Source organism: Triticum dicoccoides, chromosome 3B (assembly GCF_002162155.2).
Source record: "Triticum dicoccoides isolate Atlit2015 ecotype Zavitan chromosome 3B, WEW_v2.0, whole genome shotgun sequence".
Lineage (NCBI taxonomy): Eukaryota > Viridiplantae > Streptophyta > Magnoliopsida > Poales > Poaceae > Triticum > Triticum dicoccoides.
The window spans coordinates 128949035-128967433 of NC_041385.1; the positions used below are offsets into that span (position 1 = coordinate 128949035).

The 18399-nt window shown below is 47.8% G+C and overlaps 1 protein-coding gene and 1 non-coding gene across 2 annotated transcripts; one reads left to right on the top strand and one right to left on the bottom strand.

Moving 5' to 3' along the window:
• The first annotated feature begins 14872 nt into the window (after positions 1-14872).
• Positions 14873-18035, top strand: LOC119275143 (type IV inositol polyphosphate 5-phosphatase 3-like). Its single transcript, XM_037555937.1, has 7 exons — positions 14873-15098; positions 15208-15310; positions 15421-15483; positions 15952-16039; positions 16129-17130; positions 17232-17340; positions 17421-18035. The coding sequence occupies exons 1-7, from the start codon at positions 15063-15065 to the stop codon at positions 17769-17771; spliced, it is 1752 nt and encodes a 583-aa protein (XP_037411834.1). The 5' UTR covers positions 14873-15062; the 3' UTR covers positions 17772-18035.
• Positions 18036-18098: 63 nt separating this feature from the next.
• Positions 18099-18169, bottom strand: TRNAG-GCC. The gene has a single exon. It is a non-coding gene; the product is annotated as a tRNA-Gly (tRNA).
• Positions 18170-18399: the final 230 nt, after the last annotated feature.

Below are 18399 nucleotides of genomic sequence, written 5' to 3' on the forward strand. Positions count from 1 at the left end.
CCAGGTGGCCGTCTCCCTTTTTATTTTTGCTCTGTTTTATTTTTTTAATCATTGTTTTCTATTTGTTTCAATCTGTTTTGATTTAGTTCAAACACTAAATCATTTTTGTTTCTTCCAATAATTTTTGCAGGGACTGAAAGTAATATTCTAGAGCCCCTCACAAAATATCAGAATTATTGAAGCATTAAAAATATATATAACATATATTTGCTCCAACTCAAATACAATATATATTAGTTCAAAGATCCAAAATGACATGGAAAAATGTGCATCATCTCTGGTTACTGTTTCCAGCATTTTTCCAAAGATGATGAACATTTTTGAAAGCCACTTGGATTGACTGAAAATATTTTAGGTGAACCTGGTGAATTCTTAAAATGCTAGGGTTTGGACAATCCCCATTTCAACTTTCTGTAAAAGTAAACATGATGCATCACCAAAGGCTAGTACTAGTGCAATGCCAGAAGCTAGGGATGTGACAGAGAACGCCATCCATAGCACTCACGCTTATCTTGCGTATTTTAGAGTGTCCACTTTCACTTGTCTATGAACTATGCAAGGGGTCCAAGTTTCCATATCCGAGGAATCCGGCTATTCGAATAGATGATGATAACCCTGCAGGGGTGTACTTCTTCACACACGCTCTCGCCACTTACCGCCCTGTACACGTCATGTACCTCGGCAACCTTCAAGCGGAAGCCGGGCGAGGGAGTCGGCCACAACCTGACTAACCGAACAGGTCTCTAGTTCAGGTTTATCGCCTATTCGGGTTCCATCCGCAAGGAGATCCGGCCGGGGTGTCGCTTACGGCCCCAAACGATGTGTGCAGGGTTCCCAAGCCCACCAACCGGGTGCCACTTGGTACACCGGGCCACTGTGCCTAGTCTGTCCCAAGCCCACCTGTACCGGGTGCCACTTGGTAGACTACTAACACTACCTACAAACACCAGAAACTAGTTGCAACTCCTGGACAGAGATCAAGTTGATTAATAAGTCGAGAGGGGCACTTAAGCATTCCAATGTGTGGTAGTAGCTGGTCATGGATCACAAACACAGAACTCAGTTCCTGAGGACGGCTGCAATGAGACAACCCACCATGTACTCCTACATGGCCTCTCACCGCTACCTTTACCAAATCGTGTTCACACACTTAGCTCACACATAGTAGGACATGTTCACACGCCTCTGATTCATCCCCGATGAATCAGACCTGACTCAACTCTAAGCAGTAGCAGGCATGACAACAAACATAAATGAGTAGGCACATCAGGGCTCAAACAACTCCTACTCATGCTAGTGGGTTTCATCTATTTACTGTGGCAATGACAGGTCATGCAAAGGATAAAGGGGTTCAGCTACCGCAGCAAGTAACAGTTGAATCGTTGTTGTCCTAATGCAGTAAAAGAGAGCAAGAGCGAGAGAGTAGGATTGTATCGGAATGAACAAGGGGGTTTTGCTTGCCTGGCACTTCTGAAGATAACATTGAGTCTTCATCAGTGTCAACGATCACATCATCGGTATCACGTCTATCGAGAGGGGACAAATACCGGCAACACAGAAGGGAACACAATCAATGCAATGCACAATATGATGCATGATCATGACATGGCAAAATGAATGTGTTTTGGGCTAATGCAACTAGCAACAGATTAAATGAAGTTGGTTTGAATACAAGATTCAAATTCAAACTCCACATGTGATTATTCAAATGCCATTTAATTGATTTGTGCTAAACAGCAGCTATAAGTTGTTCTAACATGCATGAAAATGGTACAGATGGATTCCTTGAATTTTTCTGATAATTTTTCATATATAATTTATTTAATTTGGAGTTACGGTTAATTTTCTATGAATTTTAGAAGTTTTGGACATTTTCTGAAAATAATAAATCATTTAGGATTTATTTAAATTCCAGAAAGGAATTATTGCGTCAGCATGACGTTGGCATGACGTCACAGGTCAACAGGGGCTGGCTCGGGTCAAACCTGATGTGTGGGGACCACACGTCAGTGACACAGTTATCTAACCTAAGTTTAATTAGAGCCTGGGCCCGCATGTCAGTGTCCTATCTACTTAACTAAGTTAGTTAACACTAACTTAACCTGGTACTAATTAAACAGGGGGGGGGGCTGGGCCCACACGTCAGTCAGAGAGAGGGGAGGGTCAAACCGGGCAGTGGGTCAACCCACGCCGGTCAAGGGTCAACGGTCGCCGGCGTTTAGCCGCCGGCGAGTCCCGACGCGGTGGTGCGCTGCGGAAATGGCCTACAGAGCGCCGTTTGGCGCGCGGAGCACGACTACGGGATGCGGACGCTCGTCCGCATCTAACCAGGGTGGTGGCGCGGCCGGGGAGTGGCCGGAGAGTGGTCGGCGACGAGCTTTAGCGGCGGCTGGAGTTCGGCGTCAGTGAGGACGGCGCTGCGGTGCACGGGGGAAGGAGCAGGTGTGTGCGTTCGGCTCCTGAGAGCACGGTTAGCAGGCGGGTGCTACTAGGGCGAGCGGAGGAGCTCGGGAGCACGGGGCTCACTGGCCATGGCGATGGGCGGAGCTCGGTTTCGTGGGGCGGCGGCTAACGGACGAGAACGGAGGGGGTGAGCAAGGGGGAAGGCGCAGGAGCTCACAGCGAGTTCGAGGGGGCAGTCAGCAGGCTCGGGGACGTCCGGGGTGCGGCAAATCGACGACGGCGATCATCGGACAGGGACGAGGAAGATGGCGACAATGGCGGCTCCATAGGGCCTCTGCGTTGGCTTTCCTCAATGGAGAGGCGTGGTGCAAGGTGGCGGAGGTGCTGGACTGATCGGGGAGGCAAGGCATCGGCGGTGGGCACGGCGAACGGCGTCGGTGGCGACGGGGCTCCGCTCGGTGGAGGAGAGAGGGAGCCAGAGAAAGGGGGGAGAAGGCACGGGGAGAGTGCGAGGCCTGGGAGGGTGCGTGGCGTCGCGGACGAGGTCCAGGGCGACGAGAGGAAGCAGGAGGTGGCCAGGGGGAAGCAGGAGGTGGCCGAGGCCTCTCGGGCGCGCGCCACGCCTCGCCTCTGTTCGTCCTCCTGGCAGAGGAGGAAGATGACAAGGGGGAGGAGGTGGGCTGGGCCGGCTGGGCCGGTTGGTGGCGCCAGGTAGGCTGCGGGTAAGTGGCCCAGGTAGGTTTTCTGCTCTGTTTTATTTTTTCCTTCTGTTTTGTTTTATTTAATTTATTTTGCCACTGTTTTGAATTTAAAATAATTCAAACAATGCCAAAAACTCCTCTGAATATTTTATATTGCTAGATGGACTTTTCCAAAAGCTTATAAAATATTTCAGGGGTATTTGAAATTATATTCTAATTATATGAATATAATTCAAATTCAAATAGCTAATGAATTAAATCCAAAGTCCCAAACATAAATCCTTAAAAATGTTCAATATTTTGGTTGGGACCAGAACCCTTACCAAAAATTATCAAACATTTAAAAAGAGCATTTTGGAGCAATGAATGAGATTTCTAGGGTTTTTGCCCCTCTTTTATTTAAGTTTTTGAGGCTTCCAAAATTCCTCAGTTCAAGTTTCGAAAATATAGACATGATGCACACATGAAGCTAGCCTAGAGCACTACCAGCAGCTAGGGATGTGACACGCCCTGTAATTGCTTTACTTTATCACTAAGCGGTAGCGATAGTCGTAGAAGCAATAGATGGCGTACTGACAACGATGCTACGATGGAGATCAAGGTGTCGCGCCGGTGAAGATGGTGATCACGAAGGTGCTTCGGAGATGGAGATCACAAGCACAAGATGATGATGGCCATATCATATCACTTATATTGATTGCATGTGATGTTTATCTTTTATGCGTCTTATCTTGCTTTGATTGACGGTAGCATTTTAAGATGATCTCTCACTAATTATCAAGAAGTGTTCTCCCTGAGTATGCACCGTTGCGAAAGTTCTTCGTGCTGAGACACCACGTGATGATCGGGTGTGATAGGCTCTACGTTCAAATACAACGGGTGCAAAATAGTTGCACACGCGGAATACTCAGGTTAAACTTGACGAGCCTAGCATATACAGATATGGCCTCGGAATACGGAGACCGAAAGGTCGAACGTGAATCATATAGTAGATATGATCAACATAGTGATGTTCACCATTGAAAACTACTCCATCTCACGTGATGGTCGGACATGGTTTAGTTGATTTGGATCACGTGATCACTTAGATGATTCGAGGGATGTCTATCTAAGTGGGAGTTCTTAAGTAATATGATTAATTGAACTTTAATTTATCATGAACTTAGTCCTGGTAGTATTTTGCAAATTATGTTGTAGATCAATAGCTCGCGTTGTTGCTTCCCTATGTTTTTATATGTGTTCCTAGAGAAAACTAAGTTGAAAAATGTTAGTAGCAATGATGCGGACATGGTCTGTGATCTGAGGTTTATCCTCATTGCTGCACGGAAGAATTATGTCCTTGATGCACCGCTAGCTCAATATGATGACTACTTGATAGTTTTGTGCACCATGCTTTATGGCTTAGAAACAGGACTACAAAAACATTTTTGAAACGTCATGGAACATATGAGATGTTCCATGAGATGAAATTGATATTTCAGACTCATGCCCGTGTCAAGAGGTATGAGACCTCTGACAAATACTTTGCCTAAAAGATGGAGGAGAATTGCTCAACTAGTGAGCAAATACTTAGATTGTCTGAGTACTACAATCGCTTGAATCAAGTGGGAGTTAATCTTCCAGATAAGATAGTGATTGGCAGAGTTCTCTAGTCACCATCACCAAGTTACTGGAACTTCGTGATGAACTATAATGCAAGGGATGACGAAAAGGATTCCCGAGCTCTTCGTGATGCTGAAATCGACGAAGGTAGAAATCAAGAAAAGAGCATCAAGTGTTGATGATTGACAAGACCACTAGTTTCAAGAAAAGGGTAAAGGAAAAGAAAGTGAACTTCAAGTAGAATGGCAAGCAAGTTGTCACTCCCGCGAAGAAGCCCAAAGCTGGACCAAAGCCTGAAACTGAGTGATTATACTGCAAAGGAAATGGTCACTAGAAGCGGAAATGCCCAGAATATTTGGTGGATAAGAAGGATGGCAAAGTGAACAAGGGTATATTTGATATACATGTTATTGATGTGTACTTTACTAGTGTTTATAGTAGCCCCTGAGTATTTGATACTTGTTCGGTTGCTAAATATTAGTAACTCGACACAGGATTTACAGAATAAACAGAGACTAGTTGAGGGTGTAGTGACGATGTGTGTTGGAAGTGGTTCTAATATTGATATGATCATCATCGCACACTCCCTATACTTTCGGGATTAGTGTTAAACCTAAATAAATGTTATTTGGCGTTTGCGTTGAGCATGAATATGATTTGATCATGTTTATTGCAATATGGTTATTCATTTAAAGTCAGCGAATAATTGTTATTCTGTTTACATGAATAAAGCCTTCGATGGTCATACACCCAATGAAAACAGTTTGTTGGATCTCGATCGTAGTGATACACATAATCATAATATTGATGCCAAAAGATGCAAAGTTGATAATAATAGTGCAACTTATTTGTGGCACTGCCGTTTGGGTCATATCGGTGTAAAGCGCATGAAGAAACTCCATAAAGATGGATTTTTGGAATCACTTGGTTATGAATCATTTGATGCTTGCGAACCGTGCCTTTGGGCAAGATGACTAAAACTCCGTTCTCCGGAACAATGGAACGAGCTACTGACTTATTGGAAATAATACATACCGATGTATGTGATCCGATGAGTGTTGATGCTCGTGGCGAGTATCGTTATTTTTTGACCTTCACAAGATGATTTGAGCAGATATGAGTATATCTACTTAATGAAGCACAAGTCTGAAACATTTGAAAAGTTCAAAGAATTTCAGAGTGAAGTGGAGAATCATCATAACAAGAAAATAAAGTTTCTGCGATTTGATCGCGGAGACAAATATTTGAGTTACGAGTTTGGTCTTCAATTAAAACAATGTGGAATAGTCTCACAGTTCACAGCACCTAGAACACTATAGCGTTATGGTGTGTCCGAACGTCGTAACCGCACTTTGTTGGATATTGTGCGATCAATGATGTCTCTTACCGATTTACCAATATCATTTTGGGGTTATGCATTAGAGATAGCTTATTCACGTTTAAATAGGGCACCACCAAAATCCGTTGAGACGACGCCTTATGAACTGTGGTTTGGCAAGAAACCAAATTGTCGTTTCTTAAAGTTTGGGGCTGTGATCCTTATGTGAAAAAGTTTCAACCTGATAAGCTCGAACCCAAATCGGAGAAGTGCGTCTTCATAGAATACCCAAAGAAAACTGTTGGGTACACCTTCTATCACAGATCCGAAAGCAAGATTCGTTGCTAAGATGGATCTTTCTAGAGAAGGAGTTTCTCTCGAAAGAAGTGAGTGGGAGGAAAGTAGAACTTGATAAGGTAATTGTACCTTCTCCCAAATTGGAAAGTAGTTCATCATAGAAATCAGTTCGAGTGATGCCTACACCGATTAGTGAGGAAGTTAGTGATGATGATCATGAAACTTCGAATCAAGTTGCTACAGAAACTCGTAGGTCTTCCAGAGTATGGTCCGCACCAGAGTGGTACGGTAATCCTGTTCTGAAAGTCATGTTACTAGACCATGGTAAACCTATGAACTATGAGGAAGCGATGATGAGCCCAGATTCCGCGAAATGGCTCAAGGCCGTGAAATCTGAGATGGGATCCATGTATGAGAACAAAGTGTGGACTTTGGTTGTCTTGCCCGATGATCGGCAAGCCATAGAAAATAAATGGATCTTCAAGAGGAAGACGGACACTGATAGTAGTGTTACTATCTACAAAGCTCGACTTGTTGCGAAAGGTTTTCGAAAAGTTCAAAGTGTTGAATATGATGAGATTTTCTCACTCGTAACGATGCTTAAGTCTGTCCGAATCATGTTAGCAATTGCCACATTTTATGAAATCTGGCAAATGGATATCAAAACTGTGTTCCTGAATGGATTTCTGGAAGAAGAGATGTATATGATGCAACCAGAAGGTTTTGTCGATCTGAAAGGTGCTAACAAAATGTGCAAGCTCCAGTGATCCATCAATGGACTGGTGCAAGCATCTCGGAGTTGGAATATACGCTTTGATGAGTTGATCAAAGCATATGGTTTTATACAGACTTTTGGAAAGGCATGTATTTACAAGAAAGTGAGTGGGAGCACTACAGCCTTTCTGATAAGTATATGTGGATGACATATTGTTGATCGGAAATAATGTAGAATTTCTGGAAAGCATAAAGGAGTTTTTGAAAGGAGTTTTTCAAAGAAAGACCTCAGTGAAGCTTCTTACACATTGAGCATCAAGATCTATAGAGATAGATCAAGACGCTTGATAAGATTTTTCAATGAGTACATACCTTGATAAGATTTTGAAGTAGTTCAAAATGGAACAATCAAAGAAGGAGTTCTTGCTTGTGTTGCAAGGTGTGAAGTTGAGTAAGACTCAAAACCCGACCATGGCAGAAAATAGAAAGAGAATGAAAAGTTATTCCCTATGCCTCAGTCATAGGTTCTATAAAGTATGCTATGCTGTGTACCAGACCTATTGTATACCTTGCTCTGAGTTTGGCAAAGGAATAAAATTTTGATCTAATAGTAGATCACTGGACAACTGTCAAAAATATCCTTAGTGAGGACTAAGGAGATGTTTCTCGATTATGGAGGTGATAAAAGAGTTCGTCGTAAAGAGTTACATCGATGCAAGCTTTTACACCGATCCAGATGACTCTAAGTCTCAATCTGGATACATATTGAAAGTGGGAGCAATTAGCTAGAGTAGCTCCATGCAGAGCATTGTAGACATAGAATATTTGCAAAATACATATGGCTCTGAATGTCACAGACCCGTTGACTAAACTTCTCTCACGAGCAAAACATGATCATACCTTAGTACTCTTTGGGTGTTAATCACATAGTAATGTGAACTAGATTACTGACTCTAGTAAACCCTTTGGGTGTTGATCACATGACGATGTGAACTATGGGTATTAATCACATACAGATGTGAATATGGGTGTTGAATCACATGCTGATGTGAACTAGATTATTGACTCTAGTGCAAGTGGGAGACTGAAGGAAATATGCCCTAGAGGCAATAATAAAGTTATTATTTATTTCCTTACATTATGATAAATGTTTATTATTCATGCTAGAATTGTATTAACCGGAAACATAATACATGTGTGAATACATAGACAAACATAGTGTCACTAGTATGCCTCTACTTGACTAGCTCGTTTATCAAAGATGGTTATGTTTCCTAGCCATGGAGAAAAGAGTTGTAATTTGATTAACGGGATCACATCATTAGGAGAATGATGTGATTGACTTGACCCATTCCGTTAGCTTAGCACTTGATCGTTTAGTATGTTGCTATTGCTTTCTTCATGACTTATACATGTTCCTATGACTATGAGATTATGCAACTCCTGTTTACCGGAGGAACACTTTGTGTGCTACCAAACATCACAACATAACTGGGTGATTATAAAGGAGCTCTACAGGTGTCTCCGAAGGTACATGTTGGGTTGGCATATTTCAAGATTAGGATTTGTCACTTCGATTATCGGAGAGGTATCTCTGGGCCCACTCGGTAATGCACATCACAATAAGCCTTGCAAGCATTGCAACTAATTAGTTAGTTGCGGGATGATGTATTACAGAACGAGTAAAGAGACTTGCCGGTAACGAGATTGAACTAGGTATTGAGATACTGACGATCGAATCTCGGGCAAGTAACATACCGATGACAAAGGGAACAACGTATGTTGTTGTGCGGTTTGACCAATAAAGATCTTCGTAGAATATGTGGGAGCCAATATGAGCATCCAGGTTCCGCTATTGGTTATTGACCAGAGATGTGTCTCGGTCATGTCTACATTGTTCTCGAACCCGTAGGGTCCGCACGCTTAAGGTTTCGATGACAGTTATATTATAAGTTTATGAGTTTTGATGTGCCGAAGGAGTTCAGAGTCCCGGATGAGATCGGGGACATGACGAGGAGTCTCGAAATGGTCGAGATGTAAAGATCGATATATTGTACGACTATATTCGGACTTCGTAAAGGTTCCGAGTGATTCAGGTATTTTTCGGAGTACCGGAGAAGTTACGGGAATTCGCCGGGGAGTATATGGGCCTTATAGTTATTGGGCCATACAAGAATAGAGGAGAGAGGCCAAAAGGAAGGAGGCCTGCGCCCCCCCTCTGGTCCGAATTGGACAAGGGGCGCAGCCCCCTTTTCCTTTTTCCTCTCCCCCTCTTTCCCCTTCTCCTACTCCAACAAGGAAGGAGGGAGTCCTACTCTCGGTGGGAGTAGGACTCCCCTTGGCGCGCCCCTCCTAGGCCGGTCGCCCCTCCCCCTTGCTCCTTTATATACGAGGGTAGGGGGGCACCTCTAGACACAACAACAATTGATCCCTTGGATCTCTTAGCCGTGTGCGGTGCCCCCCTCCACCATAGTCCTCCTCGATAATATTGTAGCGGTGCTTAGGCGAAGCCCTGTGACGGTAGAACATCAAAATCGTCACCACGCCGTCGTGCTGACGGAACTCTCCCTCGACACTCGGCTGGATCGGAGTTCGAGGGACATCATTGAGCTAAACGTGTGCTAGAACTCGGAGGTGCCGTAGTTTCGGTGCTTGATCGGTCAGGCCGTGAAGACGTACGACTACATCAACCGCGTTGTTCTAACGCTTCCGCTTTCGGTCTACGAGGGTACGTGGACACACTCTCCCTGCTCGTTGCTATGCATCACCATGATGTTGCGTGTGCGTAGATTTTTTTTTGAAATTACTACGTTCCCCAACATACCGGCCTCCCGAAACTTTTTGATATCCTTCTCCTGGACGGTAGAGGCCATCCACTTGCCTCCTGCCCCGGATCCGGACATTTTCGGAAGAACCTTTGTTGGTGGAGAAGATGAACGCTCGGGTGTTAGGGCTCAAGCGAAAGAGAATGGATGAGCAGAAGGAGAAGGCATGGATGAAAAGGAAGAGGACTTTCCTCTTTATAGAGGCAATGAAACTTTGCGCCTCCTCGCTTGCCTAATGAAACCTGCTCGTTCTCCACTCATCGCGTTTGGTGGTGCGGTTGGGTTACCCACACCCGTATTGATGAGAATCCCGCGATAAGGGGGGCACGACCTCTGCTTCGACAAGACGTGCCAAGGAAACCGCATCACAATATGCGCAGTTGCTGGTTAGACGAAAATGGTTTGAATAAAAACCGGACCATGGCGTGATATCACTCTACGGAAATTGTCAGTAGATGTGATTTGTTAAAAACTACGCTCTCTACGGTGAAATGGGGGAATTGCCTTTTCATAGCCGGGCACGATCCTTGTGTTCGAAATCTTCGACGGAGTATTCGGAGATGGAACCCGCCTTGCAATGCCGAAGACAATCTGCGCGTCGGACTCATTGTCATTGAAGCCTGGTTCAGGGGTTACTGAGGGAGTCCTGGATAAGGGGGTATCCGGACAGCCGGACTATATACTTTGGCTGGACTGTTGGACTATGAAGATGCAAGACTAAAGACTTCGTCCCGTGTCCGGATGGGACTCTCCTTTGCGTGGAAGGCAAGCTTGGCGATTCGGATGATAGATCTCCTTCTCTGTAACCGACTCTGTGTAACCCTAGCCCCCTCCGGTGTCTATATAAACCGGAGGGTTTAGTCCGTAGAAGAAGAACAATCATACCATAGGCTAGCTTCTAGGGTTTAGCCTCTACGATCTCGTGGTAGATCAACTCTTGTAATACTCATATCATCAAGATCAATCAAGCAGGAAGTAGAGTATTACCTCCATCGAGAGGGCCCGAACCTGGGTAAACATCGTGCCCCCAGTCTCCTGTTACCATTAGCCTTAGACACACAGTTCGAGACCCCCTACCTCGAGATCCGCTGGTTTTGACACCGACAGCCGCCCCTAGGGCGCGTCGGGCAGGCTTGTCGCTCCCTCGTGGGCCCCCATGACGTGAGACCGACACCAAAAATTCCTATAAATATCCAAACCCCCAGAAAGAACCCTAGATGAGAAGTTCCGCCGCCGCAAGCCTCTGTATCCACGAAAACTCAAACGGGACCCTCTTCTGGCACCCTGCCGGAGGGGGAAAATCATCACCAAAGGACGTCTTCATCATCCCGGTGGCCACCATGACAAGGAGGGAGTAGTTCACCCTCGGGATTGAGGGTATGTACCAGTAGCTATGTGTTTGATCTCTCTCTCTCTCATGTTCTTGATTTGGCACGATCTTGATGTACCGCTAGCTTTGTTAATATAGTTGGATCATATGGTGTTTCTGCCTCTCTATCTTGTTGTAATGGATTGAGTTTTACCTTTGAGGTTTCACTATTATCGGATTGAATACTTTTATGGATTTGAGAACACTTGATGTATGTCTTGCTTATGGATACCCGTGGTGACAATAGGGTGTTCTATTATTCACTTGATATATGTTTTGGCACTCAACTCGCGGATTCACAAGGTGACATTGGGGTGATCTATGCATAGGGGTTGATGCACGTTTTCGTCCTATTTTCTCTGATAGAAATGTTGGAGCACTCTTTGGAGTTCTTTGTGTTGGATTGGATATTATGAATCTGAAGTTGTTTGATGCGTATCATATAATTGGCGCACGGATACTTGTGATGACATTGGAGTATCTACGTGACATTAGAATTGGTTGATGCACCCCTAAAAAAAGATTTTGTTGATGCATATCATATGGTGTTATTTTAGTACGAACTCTAGGGCTGTTCGTGACGCTTATAGGAATAACTCCATAGATTGATCGGAAAGGATAATTTTGAGGTGGTTTTGTACCCTACAAACAATTTCATCTTTTGTTCTCCGCTAGATAAGAACTTTGGAGTGATTCTTTGTCGCACGTTGAGGGATTTTATATGATTGAATTATGTTAGCACTGTTGAGAGATTACACTAGTGAAAGTATGAACCCTAGGCCTTGTCTCTAAGCATTGCAATACCGTTTGTGCTCCGTTTTATCACTTGCTACCTTGTTGTTTTACTTATTTCAGATTACAAAAACATATATCTATTATCCATACTACAATTGTATCACCATCTATTCGTCGAACTACTACACCTATACAATTTGCCATTGTATTGGGTGTGTTGGGGACACAAGAGATTTCTTGTATTTGGTTGCAGGTTTGTTTGAGAGAGACCATTTTCATCCTATGCCTCCCATGGAATGATAGACGTTAGGTCATCCACTTGAGGGAAATTTGCTACTGTCCTACAAAACTCTATGCTTGGAGGCCCAACAGAGTCTACAAGAAGTAAAGTTGTGTAGTAGACATCACTGCCGGATAATACATATGAAGGGCGGTCCGAGTGCGTCCGCAGGCATGCCCAGACGCGTCTGCGGACGTATAGGGGGTGCGTTTGCCAAGTCCGGTTGTAAATGATCTTATGCTTTGTTATTTGCAAGATAACCACGGTGACACAGTTCGCGTCTACCGGTCACGGCAGCCACGCACTGTGCAGCTTGTGTTGCCGAGCGCTAACGGCTTGACAGCCAAACAAGTGTGCAGGCTTGTCTCCGGGCAAAATCCGTCCATGTGAATACACAGAACAAACAGGAAAGGAGAAAGGCCCCTAGCGCAACCCCCGCGTCACTCCCAGGAGGGGCGACTCGGGCGGAATCCTAGCGCAGCCATCACCTCTTCCCCCTCCGATCTTGCTTCCCCCGCCGCCATCGAAGGAAAGCCTTCAGTCAAAGGTTGCGAGCTGACGGCGGCGACGGGTCCTCATCCTCCTCGTGTGACTGATGGCGTCAGGGGCCCCATCCTTTCTCGCATTGCGGGGTTTTCGGCTGTGGCTTCATGGTGGCCCTGGACGAGGTGGTTCGTTAGGTGGAGATGGGCGCCGACACGGTGACCCCAGATTTCTTCGATGACTTCGACAGCCGCTGTGGCCGCGAGGGCGGCACGACGGTTGGTTCGGGGGGCTCGGTGCGACTCAGCTACACATCTCCGCGTGGTGCGGGTTGTGGCGACGATGGCCGCTGAGATATCCGGCCTGCTGTAGGGAACCAGCGGCGGCGCGGTCCTTGGGTCCTTTTTGCTCTAAGATGGTGTTTTGCCGGTTGCTGACCCTCATTGATCTGTCCGTTGACGAGTTTTGGAAGGCTCGGTCGGAGATCTTCATTGGGCGCGTGTAGATTTCTGGAGCGGATGGGATTCAGTTGTGTGCGCCCATATTTCATCCCGAGTGGTTTCAGGAGGGTGTGACGCGAAACTTCGGTATCTATTGACATTATGGGGCACGTCGGTATTTCAATTTCCATGGTAAAGACACTGTCGGAGAACATCATGGTGTCTAAGAACTGAGGCCTTGTAATGGCAGATCGAGTCTTCGTGGCGATGAGGATTTTGCTTGGTGATTCGTGACTCGTTGCAGCGGTACGGCAAGTGGGGGCGACATCACAGGCGGAGTACATAGTCTTAGCTTTCAGGGTGAAAACCCAAGGCCTGGACTTAATTGGTTGTGCCTGGTAGTGACCTTGTTGAAGGCATTGTTTTGAGAGCGCGGATCTTTTCCACAGTGAAAACGTAAAGATTTAGGATCGGGCGAGGGATGGTGCTTGTGCACTGTTTCATTCTTGGAGGCGGCGCTTTTGAAGAATTCGCACTTCAGGTGTTGTCTAGGTAGTGGTTCGTGCTGCAACTACAAGAAATTGATCACTCTGGTGAGATCTTTTTTTCTTTTTTCTTCTTCCTTTTGTCTTTTGGTTGTGTGCACCTATAATGTCTTTATGATATTGTGTTGTTGCAGAGATGGGATGTAATTGAAATCTCCACGATATTAACATGTTCCCCTTGTCGAAAATCTCTATTCTCTATGGAACGGAGCAATGTAGATCCTGACTAATCAGCAGCAGCAGAGCCCAAGCAAATGAGAAAGTGACGCGAACAGCTGCTAATCAAGAAGCAATTGAAGGGAAAAAGAAAAGTCTTAATTGCCTCTGTCAAGCCGTAATCAGGATCGTGCGCAACGATCACGACACGCCCCTCCATCATTGCTCACAGATCGTGCCGGCGGTTTCAAACTTTCAAGGGGGTCCATGCTTTGCTTGCCACACGGTGATATGATGACCACACCACGGTGAGACAGGTTTAAAATGCAGGAAAATGTGCCACACGGTGATGCCATGACCCCATGGTTTTTACAGGGAATTTGCTATGGCAATTAGCCAGTGCGAGAAAATGATATATCGGGTGGGTTATACTCCATGATTCGGTTGGGTTCAAAGTGACCACCGAAGATGACCTACTTGATTCCCTCCATCATGTGGCATAGATTGTGGTTTGGTGGCAACCAACAAGAAGTACAGAAACGGCTTCTCCGATCTTGAGAAGAGGAACGATAAAGCAAAAAAATCACAAGGACAACGCGTGTCAGTGAGTCAACAAACACGTAACGGCCGAGAGATTCGACATCGCCGCATCATTCTTAATCCCATTCCGATCAGCTGAAGTCGTCTGCACTATCAGACACCGAACTCCCGGCCACAAAATAAACAGGATAATAACCATGAAACACCACTCCAAAAATGAATAGGCTAATCGGAGGTTCCTTTCCGGTAAAGATAATCATTTTATTTCAGCAGACCATGGCATCTCCGTGATGATGGATCAAATGTCAACAGGTTGGGCTAATTAGGCCGGCGTCAGCGTAAGTGCGCAGTAATGGCCGTGTCGCCGAAAGGAAAACAAGTACACACGCGTGACCCATCGATGGATTGAACGTCTCGCCTATATATATTCACGGCTAGCTTGGCGCCACCTGCTGTCTACTCGGCCCAGCGCGCGAACCACCACCATGTGCCCTTGTCCCGTCTGAGCGAGAATCGTTGTCGCAAGCTCACGGGCGCCCGCACCACCAATCCACCACAGCACCGGCTGTACGGCGGCTTTTAGATTCAGTTGGCATCCGGGGCACTGCAGAGCACAGGGAAGAAGAAGAAGAAGTAGGACCAGAGCTGGGGGAGATGGTGGCACAGAATCAGAGGACGCCGGGAGACCAGGTAGAGGAGGGGCGCCGCTCAGGGCCCGTCGATCGATCGAGTGTAGGGTGTGTGTGTGTGTGGTGTGTTCTTGGTGATTGATTTGGTGTGTTGTGGGCTGGTGATGCAGGTGTTCTGGCCCAAGGTGGTGCTCAAGAAATGGCTCAACCTCAGGAGCAAGGACGCCAAGTTCAACGCGGACGAGGACGACGGCGACGACGACGGGGAGCAAGGTGGGTGGGTGCTAGCAAGATCGAGTTCCCGGTTCGAGTTTCGCTCGCCGGGGATCGCAGCCTCCTTCATCCCCTTCTCACCATTTTTGCTTCCTGTCCATCTCGTGCAGAGGAGAACTGCGGCTGCGACGGCGCCGGGGCGGAGCGGGAGGCCGTCGGCGTGAACATCGCCGGTGAGCTCTTTCACATCTCAGTTTCACCTCATTTTTATGTTTGGAAAATTGGTTGCGTGCTTCCGCGGATCCATGAGCTGTTCGTATCCGATCCTGAAGACGGGGAAAAGTGCAGCTTTGGACCGTTTAGCCCTTTTGGGGAAACATTGCTGATACCAGATTCCCACCGTCAAAAGTAGATCAGTGCCAGTACTTGATTTTGGTTGAGGACTTGTTGTCGATTTTGCGCATTTTCACAATCATCAGCGTTGCTTCTGACCATCGAACACCTGTTACTACTCCCTCCGTTCCAAATTACTCGTCGTGGTTTTAGTTCAAATTTAAACTAAAACCACGACGAGTAATTTGGAACCGAGGGAGTACGTGTTACCACTGCCAAATTTGCATTCTGAACTACTGGTACTAATCGGAAGCAAAATTCAGAGTAATTCCTCATGAACCGCCCTGTTGTTCTTGAACGATCTGCAGAAGAGAGCCTGGATGCCGCGCCGTACAAGCTGCGGCGGCGGAACTCGGAGACGATGCGCGCGCAGTACATCAACACCAAGGAGCTCAGGTACAGCCCAAGTGTTCGGCACGATCGCGGCGCATTCCCGTTTTCTCGCGGTTCTTGGCGTGGTGCTGATTGATGGATTCGTGCTGCAGGATCTGCATTGGCACGTACAACGCCGCCGGCATAGAGCCGCCGGAAGGCCTCGACATCGCCGAGTGGCTCGGCACCACCGGCGGCGAGCAGGCCGACATGTACGTGCTCGGCTTCCAGGAAGTGGTGCCGCTCAACACCGGCAACGTGTTCGGCGCGGAGGACGTCCGGCCGGCGCTGGCGTGGGAGGCGCTCATCCGCGACACGCTCACGCGGACGCAGCCGTCCTGCTCGAGGCCCAAGTACCGGTACCGCAGCCACCCGGCCACTCCGACCCGCGACGACTCCGACGAGCTGTTCCCCGGCGGCACCGACACTGAAACCGACGACGACGCGCCCTTCAGCTTCCCGGTGTACCCCGAGGAGTACGTGGCCGCCACCCCCAGGATGCTCGGGGCCATGGAGGACGAGCAGCCAAGGGCGCAGCAGAGGGCGCTCCTGAAGACGATGAGCAAGACGGACAGGATCGGGCTCGCCTGGCCGGAGCAGCCGTTGGACCTGATGGCCACCGCGTCCTTGTCATCGGCGTCGTTCAAGTCGCCGAGATCGTTCGGCGCGCACAGGTCGTTCATGAAGTCCAGGGTCGCCGCCGCCGACTGCCCGGCCATGGTCCCCGACCTGGACCTGGATCTCGACGGCAAGGCCGCGCGTGGAGGCAAGAAGAAGGGCGGCGGCAGGTCGCCGTTCGTGAGGATCGTGAGCAAGCAGATGGTGGGCGTGTTCCTGACCATCTGGGTGCGGCGCGGCCTGCGGAGGTGCGTCCAGAACATCAAGGTGTCCACCGTGGGCGTGGGCGCCATGGGCTACATCGGCAACAAGGGGTCGGTGTCGGCGAGCATGTCCATCTACCAGACCATGTTCTGCTTCGTGTGCACCCACCTGTCCGCCGGCGAGCGGCCCGGCAACCTCCTCAAGCGGAACGCCGACGTGCAGGAGATCCACCGGCGGACGCGCTTCGCCGGGCCCGGCGGCCTCGAGCTGCCCAGAGACATCTACGACCACGAGTCAGTGATCAACTGATCATGCACGCAACACATCTTACTACTACGAAATTGCATCCACCAATGCATCACCCCGGTGATTTGACAGAGATGTTCTTCCGCAGGAGGATTTTCTGGCTGGGTGATCTCAACTACCGGATCGACGTGCCGTACGACAGAGTGCACGGCCTGGTGTCCGCCATGGACTGGCCTCAGCTAGCCGAGAAAGATCAGGTACGCAGTGTCGCTCTTCATCATCGCCGCCATGGAACTCTGAACCATGTTGCTGATGCTCCGTTTGTTGTGATGATCAGCTGAAGCGGGAGCTGAGGAAGGGGCGGGCGCTCGAGGGGTGGAGCGAGGGGGTGCTCGAGTTCGCGCCCACGTACAAGTACGAGGTCGGGACGGGGAAGTACATCGGCGACGACCAGAAGGGCGGGAGGAGGACGCCGGCGTGGTGCGACCGGGTGCTGTCGTTCGGGAAGGGGGTGAGGCTGCTGGGTTACGGCAGGTCGGAGCTGGCGCTGTCGGACCACAAGCCGGTGACGGCGACGTACGCGGCGGAGGTGGAGGTGTTCTGCGGGAGGAAGCTGCAGAGGGCGCTCACGCTCACGGACGCCGAGGTGGAGAGCGGCGACGTGGTCGTGCCGGACCTCGAGTTTTGAGCTGGTCGGCGGTGCCGAACACGACATGGACATGCAGCTAGTTTTCAGCTGCGTCGACAAATCTTGGACGGGATGGTGTCGTGTGGGTGATGCTCCGCTCTGACGAAACATGTGTGACGGTGTCACTGGCATCAGTCGGTCTGGTGGTCTTAATCATCGGCAGATCAATGAATCTATAGGATTTTTTTCCCTTCACCTTTGAGTTAGTTACCTTTCTCCCCTGTCAGGCTGTCAGTATGGTGAGATAGTGTGCTGTTTGAATCACACCCAGTGGCACAGAAGCATAAAAAACAGAAAGAATGAGGCAAAAATCAACAGCAAAAAATATGCACCAGCCGGGAATCGAACCCGGGTCTGTACCGTGGCAGGGTACTATTCTACCACTAGACCACTGGTGCTTATGATGCTAATCAAAAGGAAAAAAGGGATTACTTGGTTTGTGTTCTAAACAGAGAACAAAACAGTTTTTTTTTGGCGAAACACAAGCTTTACTGCTTAAACAGGAGAATTATATAGAGCTTGAATACAACCTAGAAGAAAAGAGGGTACATAGTTAACCCATAAACATCTTCTACGATCCTCGCTAGCCTGTCTGGCGCATCTATGCCGTCCCGGTTTGCATGCGCGA